This window comes from Microplitis demolitor, chromosome 1 (genome assembly GCF_026212275.2).
Source record: "Microplitis demolitor isolate Queensland-Clemson2020A chromosome 1, iyMicDemo2.1a, whole genome shotgun sequence".
In the NCBI taxonomy this organism is placed as follows: Eukaryota; Metazoa; Arthropoda; class Insecta; order Hymenoptera; family Braconidae; genus Microplitis; species Microplitis demolitor.
In genome coordinates, this window is record NC_068545.1 from 5674260 (window position 1) to 5687332 (window position 13073).

Sequence of the window (13073 nt, forward strand, 5' to 3'; positions counted from 1 at the left end):
CCACTCGCGAATTATCTTGTCCGAGAGACAAGTATGTGCTGTAATCATTCCAGCTACATATTCCCCCGGGCAAATCCGCGATAAGACGTTCTGTTTTGGGTGTTGATGAACCGCTGTGTGCATCAAAGGACGGACCTTTAGGGCCTTTACCGTTTTTATCATTATCATTTTTATCATTGTCATCGCGAGGGTCATAATAATTTTTAATTGTCGAGACCTTTTGTTTGAGCTTTGAAGACCTTTCTGCGAAGAAATCGCGCTCTGCGTCGTGGTAAGCTCGTTTGTCGACCCAGAAACTGTCGTAGCTGATAAACTTATATATTTCTGCTGGAGATGGAGCTGCATGATGGGGCTCAGATTGAGGCTGTGACGGACAAGTCTCTTCGTCTGTTGCGTGGCTGATTACTACTATGTCATCGTCTTCTTCGATGTAAAACTGTACTTTTGATGAGGGAGTTTCACATATTTCTATGGACGAGTGTTCTAGAGAAGTGGATGATGAGTTTTTCGAAAGGAGGTTTGAAGTTGCTTTTGTTTTGGGTAATGGTGAACGAGATAGTGGACGAGTTTCAGTTTCCGCTGCTAATGACAAATTAGCTGATTCCATTGGTGGAACTACAACCATGTCTCGAGGAAGAGAACTTTCATGACAAGATTCGGATATAACTTGAGATTCGCTGGTTATTACGAAAAACCCGGAATCTTTGCTGTCTTCTGATACCAATGATTGATCTTGAGCTTGATCTGGCAGATCAGGTTTTTCGACCACTGATTTGGGTGGTTGAGGCAGAAGCTCTTCTACTTTCTTATGAATTTCAGGCTCTTTAACTTTTTCATCTGATTTTTTCGGAACTTCTGCTGGAATCTTTTCTGTCTTTTTATTCTTCTTTTTATCTTTAGGTTTCGTAGATACTGCAACCTCAGCTACTTTTTTGTTATCTTCGATTTTTTCTTCCGGAGTAACGATTTCAGCAATTGATTCTTTTTTATCATCTGGTTTCTTAACATCTTTAGGTTTTTCTTCAGATTTTTTAACTTCAGATTTCTTAGCTTGAGCTTCAGGTTTATCTTTAGATTTTTTAACTTGTTCTTCGGATTGTTTGGGTTGCTCAGGTTTCTTGTCTGCTGATTTTTTAACTTCAGTTTTAGGTTTTTGTTCTTCAGATTTTATTGATTCCTTAATTTTTTTCTCCTCAGCTTTTTTAGGTTCTTTTTTTCCAGATTTTTTATTTGCGTCAGGTTTTTTAACTTCAGCTTTCTTCGGCTGTTCTTTCGGTGCTTTTTCCTCTGGTTTTTTCAGTTGATCCATAGGCTCTAACTTTTCAGGTTTCTCAGCTTCAGTCACATCTGCTTTAACTTTTTCTTCAGATTCACCAGCCTGTTTTTCATCTTTACATTTTTCAGGCTCTTCAAGTTTTTTAGTTTCAGAAGCTTCAGTTTTTACTGCAGCTTTTTTCTCTTCGGATTTTTTAACCTCAGGCTTTTCTTTCATTTTTTTCGCTTGATCTTTAGATTTCTTAGATTGTTTATCTCCTTTTTTATCTTGTGGCTCAGGTTTTTTATCTTCAACTTTCTGTACATCAGATTTTTCATCAGTCTTTTTATCTCCATCAACCTGAACTTTAGCAACCTCTGCCTTCAATTCTTTTTCCTTCTGCTTTTTCTTCTGCTTTGATTTTCCTTTAAAAGTCTGCTCGCTTTCAACAACTTCAGCTTTTCTTTTACTTTCTTCTTTACCAATTTCAGTTGATTCTCCACCACTCACCGTAGTATCAATCAAAGAAATACGTTCTTGAGTTCCTTCAGCAAGTTTTCTACCAACATCAGCTGATCCTTCTACTACCTGAGCAGTATCATCGCGTCTCTGACTTCTCGACCTGGACCTAGATCTAGATCGTCTCGAACGTAATTCCTTTCGGTTTACATACTCCATGAATCCTTGATCATCAACTTGGACCAAATTTTCAATGGGTTCCGGAGCAATTACTTCTTCAACGACTATTTGTACCTGAGATTTCGGCTGTTCTATTTTTTCTGAACTTTTTACAGCAGCAGGTTTCACATTCTCGGGAACCTCAACATTCTTAGCAGCGATCGCAGCCCAAGAATCAGACTCAGTGACATCAGCAGATTTTTTATTCTCCTGAGAAGTTTCTTTAGTCCCATCAGCTGATTTTCCAGTTAATTTTTGTTTGATTGCTTCAGATTTGACTATACCTTCAGGCTTGTTTATTTCTTCAGCATTATCAGGCGACGGAGTTGAAGACTTAGCGGCAACTTCACCAAAAGATTTTTCTAATGGATGCAGATTATCTTTTTCCACAATTTCATCTTTTTTACCAGATATTTTTTCAGTTTCACCTTCTTTCTGCTTCAGCGCATTGTCTTTTTTCTTCTGTTTCTTTGATTTTTTACGAGACATCTCAGTAGATGTTGGTGTTGATGGCTGAGTTTCTTTACTTTCAGAAAACTCAACAGATTTTTCTATTACTTCAGTTACTTGGCTACTAATTCCCACCGATGCTTGTATTTTTTCAGAAGATTTTTCAACAATTTTGCTATCAGGTATTTCATCATCAAAATCATCATCAATCACCATTGGTTCATCTAAAATATCCATCCATGAATCATCAGCGACTAAATGAATCTTTGGTTTTTCTTTTACAGTTTCCTTTTTTACATCAGTAATAACATTACTCGCTTCTAAAGTTTTATTTGAATCCTTAATTTCTTCAGCTTTTCCTTCATTTTCTTTCTTAATCTGAGATTTCTCTTCTCCAACTTTCACGGCTTCATTTTCCGCTGATTGAATTTCCAAACGACTTAATTCCGTAACTTGTGATTTATTTTCAACTTTAATTCCTTTAACATTTTTCGCCTGTTTTGATTTTTTAGCTGCGTCTGTCCTTGCATGATCCATAAATGCTTCCTGTGCAATCCTCTCCAAACTACTCGATTTCGGCATCGATGAGCTCAGCGTCTGAGGTTCCATAACACGTACGACTTTGAAATTTTGATATAAATTCTTTTCGGCGTCACGATAAGAATCATAGTTGGCCCAATAAGGATGCTTGAAATCATCTGCGATGCATTTTAATTGGTCATTATCATCTGTTTTCAATTTTTCATCACGTACAACCTTTTGTTCTTTCATTTCACGTTCAACTTTTTGTGTTTCTTCAGAAGTAGGTTTAATTACATCATGCTGATGACTCGACTCGTAAGATGACGTACTGTCTGCCTTTGAGCGAATACTTTTTCTATTTTGTACACTTCCAAATAGCGGAGCGTCATCATCATCACCAGCATTCAAGTTAATAGTATTCAAAAGAACACTACCAATTGATTTTTCTTTATTGTCAAGTTTTAGATCTTCTTTATCATCTAATTGAGCTACTGGTTGGCTCACTTCAACTTTGGGAACAGATACCGGATTATTTGTTACGGCGTAAGTTGTTGTGAGATTGGCTTCCACAATATCTGGACACAGAGAAATAATTTCTTGTGTTTTGGATCCGGTACTGATCGGCAGAGGAACATTTTCTAAAATTTCAACAGATTTTTCAGATTTAACCGTCGGCGGAAGAACTTCAGTTCCTGTGCGAGTGGTCGTGACAGTCGTGATAGTTTTTTCGATGATCAAAGCCTTCCCCAGATCTTCAGACAAAGCACTTTGACTTTGGGATTCATCTATCTGAGAAATGATACTCTCTGTTTTTGACACAGATTCTTCAGATTTAACCCGAGTGTCGCGTTTCACTTCCTGGGTCTTAGATCCCGCATGGCCATTAGAGTGTTTTGTTTCGGTTCCACGTATCCTAGTTTCTTTTAATGGGTCAAGATTTGTCTTACGGTCACTTGATATGACATCAGTCGAAGATTTTTTTATTTCTTTAGACTCGACGACGTATGTTGGAGCTATTTTCTCGACTACCACTTGCTCTTGAGGTTGACTTTTTGATTTATTTTTTAATTTTGTCTCTTTTGGTCTTGTGACTTTTGGTGATGATTCCGATACTTTTTTAACAGAAGAATCTTCTTTAATATTCTTAGGTGACGCTGGGGTTTGTTTAGCAGGAATGTTTTCTTTTATTTCTTTGGATGGCTCGGGTTTCGGAACAGAAACACTTGGCTCAGGTTTTTCTTTAATATTTTTAGGTGACTCTGGTGCCTGTTGAACAGAAACATTTTCTTTAGTTTCTTTAGGCGATGGTTCAGATTTTGAAACAGAAACACTTGACTCTGGTTTTTCAGTTTGTTTTTCCTTAATAGTTTTAGGTGACTCTGATGTCTGTTTAACAGGAATATTTTCTTTAGGCAATGGCTCAGATTTCGAAACAGAAATACTTGGCTCAGGTTTTCCCTTAATATCTTTAGGTGACTCTGATGTCTGTTGAACAGAAACATTTTCTTTAGTTTCTTTAGGCGATGATTCAGATTTTGAAACAGAAACATTTGACTCTGGTTTTTCAGTTTGTTTTTCCTTAATAGTTTTAGGTGACTCTGATGTCTGTTTAATAGAAACATTTTCTTTACTTTCTTTAGGCGATGATTCAGATTTTGAAACAGAAACATTTGACTCTGGTTTTTCAGTTTGTTTTTCCTTAATAGTTTTAGGTGACTCTGATGTCTGTTTAACAGGAATATTTTCTTTAGGCAATGGCTCAGATTTCGAAACAGAAATACTTGGCTCAGGTTTTCCCTTAATATCTTTAGGTGACTCTGATGTCTGTTGAACAGAAACATTTTCTTTAGTTTCTTTAGGCGATGATTCAGATTTTGAAACAGAAACATTTGACTCTGGTTTTTCAGTTTGTTTTTCCTTAATAGTTTTAGGTGACTCTGATGTCTGTTTAATAGAAACATTTTCTTTACTTTCTTTAGGCGATGGCTCAGATTTTGAAACAGAAACATTTAACTCTGGTTTTTCAGTTTGTTTTCTCTTAATAGTTTTAGGTGACTCTGATGTCTGTTTAACAGGAATATTTTCTTTAGGCAATGGCTCAGATTTCGAAACAGAAACACTTGGCTCAGGTTTTTCCTTAATATCTTTAGGTGACTCTGATGTCTGTTTAATAGAAACATTTTCTTTAATTTCTATAGGCGATGGCTCAGATTTCGGAACAGAAACACTTGGCTCTGGTTTATTAATTTGTTTTTGTTTGACATCTTTATTTGTTTCTGGTTGCTTCACTTTTTCAGTTGGTTTAGTTTCCTCAGAAACTTTTGATTCTGATTTAACAAGTGGTTCGTGCATTTTTTCTTTAACTGGTGATTGAATTACTTTTTCAGAATCTGGAGATTTTGGTGTAGCATTTGCTGTTTCAAGACTATCCTTTGTCTTCTTTTTTTGTTTCGACTTTTTAGATGATTCAGTCACTTGAGTTTTTTCATCGGAAGCTTTTGTTTCTGGTTTTTCAATTTTTTCGACTTTGCTTTGTTGATTAACATCCTTTGGCTTTGACTCTTGAATCAACGGTTCTGTTTTTTCTTCAGATACTTTTGTTTCTAATTTAGCGATTTGTGTTTGTGGTTTACTGTCTTTAATTTCTGGTTTTGTTTCTACAGGCAGTGATTTCACTGATTTATCTTCAGGACTTTTTGGTTCCACTTTAACAGCCTTATTCTCTGGCTTAGTATCCTTTGTCTTCTCTTGTATTGTTTCTACAGTCAATATTTTGTTTTCAAGTCCTTTTGGATCGATTTTATCAGTTTTAGTTTGTGGTTCATTATCTTTCTTGTCTTCCTCTTTTGTTTTCGCAGGGATTACTATCACTGATTTCTCCTCAAGACTTTTTGGTTCCACTTTATCAGCTTTACTCTGCTTATCACCTTTTTTCTTCTTTTGTTTCGATTCAGGTATTACCGGAACTATTTTTTCATCAGAAGACTTTGTTTCCAATTTTTCAACTTTACTCTGTGCTTTATCATCCTTTATTTTTTCTTCTTGTTTTATTTCCACAGGCATTGGTTTATCTGTAGATTCCGTTGACTTTTGTGTATCAATTTCTTTATCATCTTTCACTTTTCCTTGCGTACTTTCTACAGGCAATGATTTTACATCGGAATCCTTGGAATCTGACTTTTCAATTTTAGATGGTGCCTTAGTACCCTTTACTTTTTCTTTTGTTTCAGACGTTGGTTTGCCTGCAGCTTCCACTGATTTTTGTTTTTCAACTTTTACTTGTCCTGTTTTATCATCTAGCTTTTTCTCTACTGGAATTGGTTTGTCTGTTGATTCTACTGACTTTTGTTTCTCAACTGTAATTTGTAATTTATCATCTTTAACTTTGTCTTGTTTAATTTCTACAGGTATTGATTTAGTTGCTGGTTCTACTGACTTTTGTTTTTCATTTTTCACTTTGTCTTGTTTAGTTTCTACAGGCAGAGATTGGTCCAAAGATTCCACTGACTTTTGTTTTTCAACGGTTACTTCTACTTTTTCATCTTTTACTTTTTTGTCTACTGGAATCGGTTTGTCTGTAGATTCAACTGACTTTTGTTTATCTTGTGCTTTTTGATTCTTAACTTTTTCTTCTAATTTTATTTCAACAGGTATTGGTTTGCTCGTAGATTCTGTTGATTTTTGTTTTTCAATTTTAATGTCTTCTTTATCATCTTTTACTTTGCTCTGTTTCGTTTCTACAGGCAATGATTTTATATCAGACTCCTTGGAATATTTTTCAATTTTAGGATGTGACTTATTACCCTTTTTCTTATTCTGCTTCGTTTCGATCGCCGATTGGACCACTTTTTCTTCTAAAACCGTTACTTCTTCTTTAGCAATTTCTGTTTTATTACTACTATTTTTCATGTTTTCTTCCTGAGTTATTTTCTCTTTAGACTCCTTTGAATCTATTTTTTCTTTATCATCTTTCAACTCTTCTTGCTTCGTTTCTATAGCCAATTTCTTATCAGATTCCTTAAAATCTGATTTCTCAATTTTTGACTGTGATTTATCACCTTTCTTCTTCTTTTGCTTACTCGGTGCTTCCTGTGATTTTTCATCAGGAATTTTAGTATCCACTTTATCAACTTTTATTTCTTCCTGCTTAATTTCTTCAGCCACTGACTTATCTTTCAAATCTGGCTTATCAATTTTCGGCTGCGCTTTGTCACCCTTCTTCTTCTTTTGCTTCACTTCAACTGTCGGCTGAACCATTTTTTCTTCTAAGCCTTTATTTTCTACTTTATCAGCTACTTTAGCAGACAAATCTTTGATATCTTCATCTTTTATTTCTTCCCGCGATTCAACCATCACTTCCTCCTTAACTTTAATTAGTTTATCATCTTTCTTCTTCTTCTGTTTCTTTTCTTTACTACCCTTAACATTTTTTTCCTCAAAAACTTTATCATCTTTAATTCCATTCTTCACTTCCTCCACTTTTATCGTCTCTACCTTGACTTCTTCCAAAGTCTTAATGTCTAATTTTTCTTTACTATCTTTCCTTATTTCTTCACCAGCAACTTTCTCACCAGATTTAGCTTCTTTATTTTTCTTACTCTTAGATTTCTTTGGCTCTTCAAATTTAACTTCATCCCCAACTTTGCTCACTTCTTTCGCTTGTTCTTCCCCAATATCTTTATCACCTTTACCTTTTATCTTCTTAACTTTATCAACCTTTTGAATTTCTTCAATTTTATTTTCACTTTCTTTAGGTTTCTGTTCTTTCTCTTTCACCTTATCTTTAACTTTTTGTTTCTCCATATCAGCAATCTCTTTAAGAGCCTTATCAATTTCATCCTCACGAGATTTATCTGATTTCTTCTTTTTATGTTTACGTTTTTTATCTTTTTCAATATTACCATTTAAATTATCATCTTTCTGCATTTTATCAACAACTTCCTTTACATTATCATCATTTTTCTCACTAACGATACTCTCAACAATTTTACTTGTCTCACTAATTTTTTCCTGAATATTCTTCCCTATTTTTTCACTTTTTCCCATCGCTTCAAATTGTTTTTTCTGTTTCTTATCCCTCGAATTTTCTTTAACCCCTTCGACCTTAACTTTATCTTCCTGACCTTTTCTCCTTGAATCTTTTTTCTTAATCGTTCCCCAATTTCTACCATCCTTATTTTTCTTACCACTATCGACATCTGGCTCACTATCAACATCTTTTTTAACAATTCTGGCATCTGGCTTAATAATTTCATGAGCAGTCTGTAAACTTTGCTGACTAGATTCCTCAATAAATTTATTTGTCGGTGGTGACGGAGTTGTACGTGCAGGCAAACCTTGAGACAAAATTTTAGCATAAGAAATAGAAGATGCTCTAACTTCGGTTTGAACTTGTTCCACCTCTCCAACATCTTCGTCACCCATCTTCTCCTTCGGTTCGCTGTCTCCCTCTTTAACTTCCACACTCTCATTAACTTCAATTGTCTTATTATTTTCTGGCAAACTAACAGAACTATCAACAACACTCACATGATCTTGCACTTGGCTTTGACAAACTTGACGCGGCATTGCATCACCAAGAATTACCGAATTATCATAAATCATTTCACTTTGCGGGCACTGTTGATTCTGAATTCCGCACATCTGTAAATAGGAATCCTGACTCTCAGTTGTTAGGTAATCTTGTTGAGTGATAAATTGCGCAGTGTATCTCATATGAGTGTCATAGATAGCTTGCAACTGCTGTTGATGACTTGCTGCTGGATAAACATAAGAACCAACAGGATAATCAAGTCCGGTATTGAAAAAATTAACTCCAGTTCCAATGTCAACAACATCCGTCATCGGTGCATTGTATTCATACACTTCCGATTGATTTACTGGCATTTCAAATTTATTCTCCATCATTGAGCTCTGGTTCAATGTATTTTCTGACCACCTTTCTTTACTCAAATTTCGACTGTCTTGATTAATAACTTGATACTTATCACCAGGAGTCTCAACATCTCTGATCGCTGATTTTTCTATCTGGTGAATTTCTTCCGAAACAGATTTTTCACTTGATCCGATACTTTCTCTACGTTCTTTCGTCAGCATAATCATACCATAATCATGTTCCGGTGACTCAGTGGTATAAGAACCAGGACCTTGAGCTTTACGCAGAATATCAGCGTAAGAAGTAGACCCAGGTATCCAAATAGGACTTGGTGATCTTCTGCGAGGATCATGCGCTGCAAGACTAGTTGAAATATGTTCCTTAGTTTCAAAAGAAACGCGTTCTTGAACAGCAGCTTCTTTACCAGTGACTTTAATCTCCGGAACATCAACAATCTTTTTCCTGTTGCTGCGTGTTGGTGATCGTCCTCGTCGTTTAGATGCTTTTTTACCTTCTCTCTCGATTTTTTCTTTCTCTGGTTCATTTATTTGAGGTACTTGAGGTATCTGAGGTATTTGTGGTTGAGGTATTTGAGAAACTTGTCCACTCTGAGGACGAATAACTTGTGGCCGATGAATCTGATGCTGCGGCGCAGTCTGACTTGAACCAGATTCCTGTTGTACGCGATAAGGACTAGTGTCTCTTGAATTAGGAGTAGATCGACCAGCTGCAATGTCTGCATAAGAAGCAAGTCCCGTTACTCGTGGAGTCAGTTCACCAGGAAATGAGTAGTAAGGATCGACTTTGTGAATCTCGTCCACCAACAGCCTCGTTCGTTGACGCCACGTCTCCATTTGTGTCTGCAAGGCCTGTACGCGATAGCGCAACAGCCAAAGAACATTATTACGTCAATTTTATTTTATTACGGTTCTTTTTTCTATTTTATTGTTAAACTAAAATTATTGAGGGTTTTTTTATGATGACATGAAAGTAATTATTTTTTTTAATAACAATAATTCGATAACTATTCATCAAAGGCACTTTATTAATTCGCTGACCAATGGTCTCATACAATACAATATAAGAAAAAATTCATTGGAAAATTTATTTATTAATAATTAATAATTATATTTCATACAATTTATCGCGATGATAAAAAACTTTTAATTTTCAAATCGCGCGGTTCATTTGTATTTAAAAAAAAAAGAATTATTCAAACGCCGAAGGAATATCAGCGGGAAGAATAATCATTAGTATTTTAAATCCTCAAGATTATTTAAGTATTTAAACTATCAGGGATCTAAAGGTTCTATGTCTGGTGTTCCACGTTGTATCAGCAGCTTTGAGCGCTCACTGCGCGCTTGGATTTTACTCTGAAGTGATTTTATTTTTTCACGATGGATCTACGCGATTTTTTTTTATTGCGTTGAGTAGAGAGATTGAGAAATTGAGAGAGAGATGGATTTGTACGAAGAGAAGTTGGTAGAAAAAGAGAAAAAGATCATGAGGAAAAATGATTTAAAATTGGAAAGGAATCAAGGAAGCGAAAAAAAAAATAATAAACAAAAAATATTCATAATAAATGACATGACGTATGAGTGATTTCGTTCATGATAAAAAAAATAATATAATAAAAATAATATTTAAAAATGTTGAATATAATTATGACAGTAGAATTTATTTAAATAAATTTGACGTTCTGTCACAAGTGTTATACGCAGAGGTAACTTGATTATGCCACGCTTGTATTGTTATGTACATTTATATATTATATATGATTAAATTAAATCCAGTTTTCCTACCGGAAGACGAGGACGATGATCGTGAGCTCGTAAAAACACATTTTTATTTATAACTTAAAAAATTGACGGCTCATTGTAATTAATTATCAAGTAATTAAATAAAATAAAAATAAACAGTAATGTAAATTCAAAGGACGAATTATTCCCGCTGTTTATTCGAAAATTATTTTAGTTGTAAAAAATATGTAAGTAAAAATAAAAGTAAAACATTAACACAAACAAGCAAAATCAAGTAATCTCTGTGAGATAACATAAATAAACAAACAGACCTTATAAATAGATTTATTTAAATAAAATTTGAAATAAATTTTATAAAGATACCAACCAATACCTCGTAAGCGATGAACCACCGATTACCATGTGTGTGTGTTTTTTTTTATTATATGTTTGGAAATATTATCAGTTAGTTTATTAAACATTTATGGAAAAAAATTAATGGTAATAATAATAAGAAATAAATTAGTAATTAATATAGAGGCAGAAAGGGCAAAATGGGGTAGGGGCATAAATGATGCCCCCAAAATTTTATAAAAAAAGTTTGTTTTTTAAACAAAAATCAAAAGTCTCAGTCGAAAAATGTTATTGACTTTTGTTTTATGATAAAAACTATTAAAAAATTTTTTTCTTCCCCTGCATCGACACTGTAAAAAATTGAGAGTTCATTCAGAGTGATTACGGATTTTATTTCGATCCGAATTTACTTGGCTGAGTGATTTCGGAATGATGTAGATTTTTTTAAAAATCCAATTCGGAATTTTGATACTAAAATAAACTCCTTTTAGAAGTGAATTCCACTCCGAACCGGATTTTCAATATTAAATTAAATTTCCGTTTACTCCGCTTATTTTTTACAGTGCAATAATTATGTGAAATGTTATTTTTCTTTGCGTAATTACTCACAAGAAAATTTAATTAACTCACATTTATTTAATTTCCAGAATTTTTTGTTTCACCTTTTTTAGGGAGTACCCCATTTTGCCCGCAAAAAATAAAATTTTTTTTAAACAGCAGCTGAAATTTTTTTCTATTCATTTTGAATATCATTAAAAAAAATACATTTAAGGTACTTGAGTCCCCAGAAATTTTGCCCCTCCCTCCCCTATAAAAAAAAATTAAATTAGTGGAAGCATGTTATTAAAATAATGACTGGCGGTGTGATTGGTTTGTGAACGTAACACAATAACTGATAACTGATTTGTCTACATGCGTGCGTGATTAGCTTGTGACAAAGCGTACTGTGATAAAAATACTCAGTATGGATTAGTAATATATAATTAAATGATTAAATAAATTAACGAATGGATGGATTATTTAAATAAAATTAGTAATGACGTGATCAGCATGGAAACACTTTGATGATGATCTCAAAATCTCAGTCACTCTACCCAATGGACACCAAAATGTTTCCAAAATTAATAAAACGGGTCGACATTATGCATTCACGTTAGTTTGGTAGTCACTTCTATCTACGTGATTACTTATTACAATCTTTTTTATTTAAAATTGGTCAGTACGTGCCTTATTTTACACAAAAAAAAAAAAAATAATTACATCTCGGTGGTGGTTTTGGATTGGTATCAATGCAACGCTGCACTAGCATTTATCGGTGCGGTGTTTATTTTATTTATAATTAATAATAAAATATGTGGTGGTATATATGTATATATTTATGTAAATATAAACCTACCTGTTGCTCTTGCATAGCTCTTTCACGGTCATTTGGTAAATAAGTCGGACTTAAAGCCGAACGTAATTGCTGTTCAACTTGAATTATTTGGTGTCTTATTTGTTGTATTTCCTACAATAATTAAAAAACAAGTTGACAATTTTGTTTTAATATATTTTCTTTAAATACGCGAATAGTAATTAAGTGTAAGCCAACCTGTTGGTACTGATCTATTTGCGTGAGACAAGATTCCAAAGACGCAGTTTGTTCTTTTACCGTATCATTGAGTAGGTTTAGCTCATTTATCATATCATCGGCAGTTTCGGCGATTTTATTGTCGCCGCCAATTCCGGTCTTAAAGTGTACCTGAAGTTTTTCAACCGAAAATGATATTTTAGTTTTCTGTATCGCGATATCACTGAGCATTTTTTCTCTAATCGCATGTTGGTCTCTCAGTGGTTTCTTTTTGTTTTGCGCAGACTCTAAACTCTGTTTTGCTTTTTCTAACCACGTTTTAACGTCTTTGAATTTTTTCTCACACTGTTCCCATTCTTCGCTCGCTTCTTGCAGTAATGCGTTCTGAAATTTTTTTTTACAAATGATAAATAAATTTCTAATTCCCTCTACTAAAATCCAACCAATTAATTAAGTTAAATAAAACCCACCCTTTCTAATAATTGACCTTCAACTTCAACCTTGGCCTCTTCGGCCTGAGCGAGTTTTTCCGGTAAATCGCCTACGCTAGTAAATTGCCCAATAACTTCTAGTTCTTTGCCCATATCACTCAAGTTCTTGTTAACTTGCTTACAACTTTTAACAGCCGTC

At 34.2% G+C, this 13073-nt stretch overlaps 1 protein-coding gene across 8 annotated transcripts in view; it reads right to left on the minus strand.

The window, feature by feature from the left end:
* Window positions 1-13073, minus strand: part of LOC103576792 (muscle-specific protein 300 kDa) — a 79083-nt gene that overhangs the window by 27003 nt on the left and 39007 nt on the right. For 5 of the 8 annotated variants that reach the window (XM_053741212.1, XM_053741217.1, XM_053741211.1 and 2 more), the window contains 4 exons: window positions 12914-13072; window positions 12465-12827; window positions 12270-12380; window positions 218-9649 (listed from right to left, as the gene is read on the minus strand). In XM_053741212.1, coding sequence (XP_053597187.1) covers window positions 218-9649; window positions 12270-12380; window positions 12465-12827; window positions 12914-13072 — 10065 coding nt within the window. Of the gene's footprint in view, window positions 1-217; window positions 9650-9940; window positions 10184-12269; window positions 12381-12464; window positions 12828-12913; window position 13073 lie in introns of those variants that run through there. The other 3 variants (XM_008557201.2, XM_008557193.2, XM_008557185.2) reach the window with 1 other exon arrangement.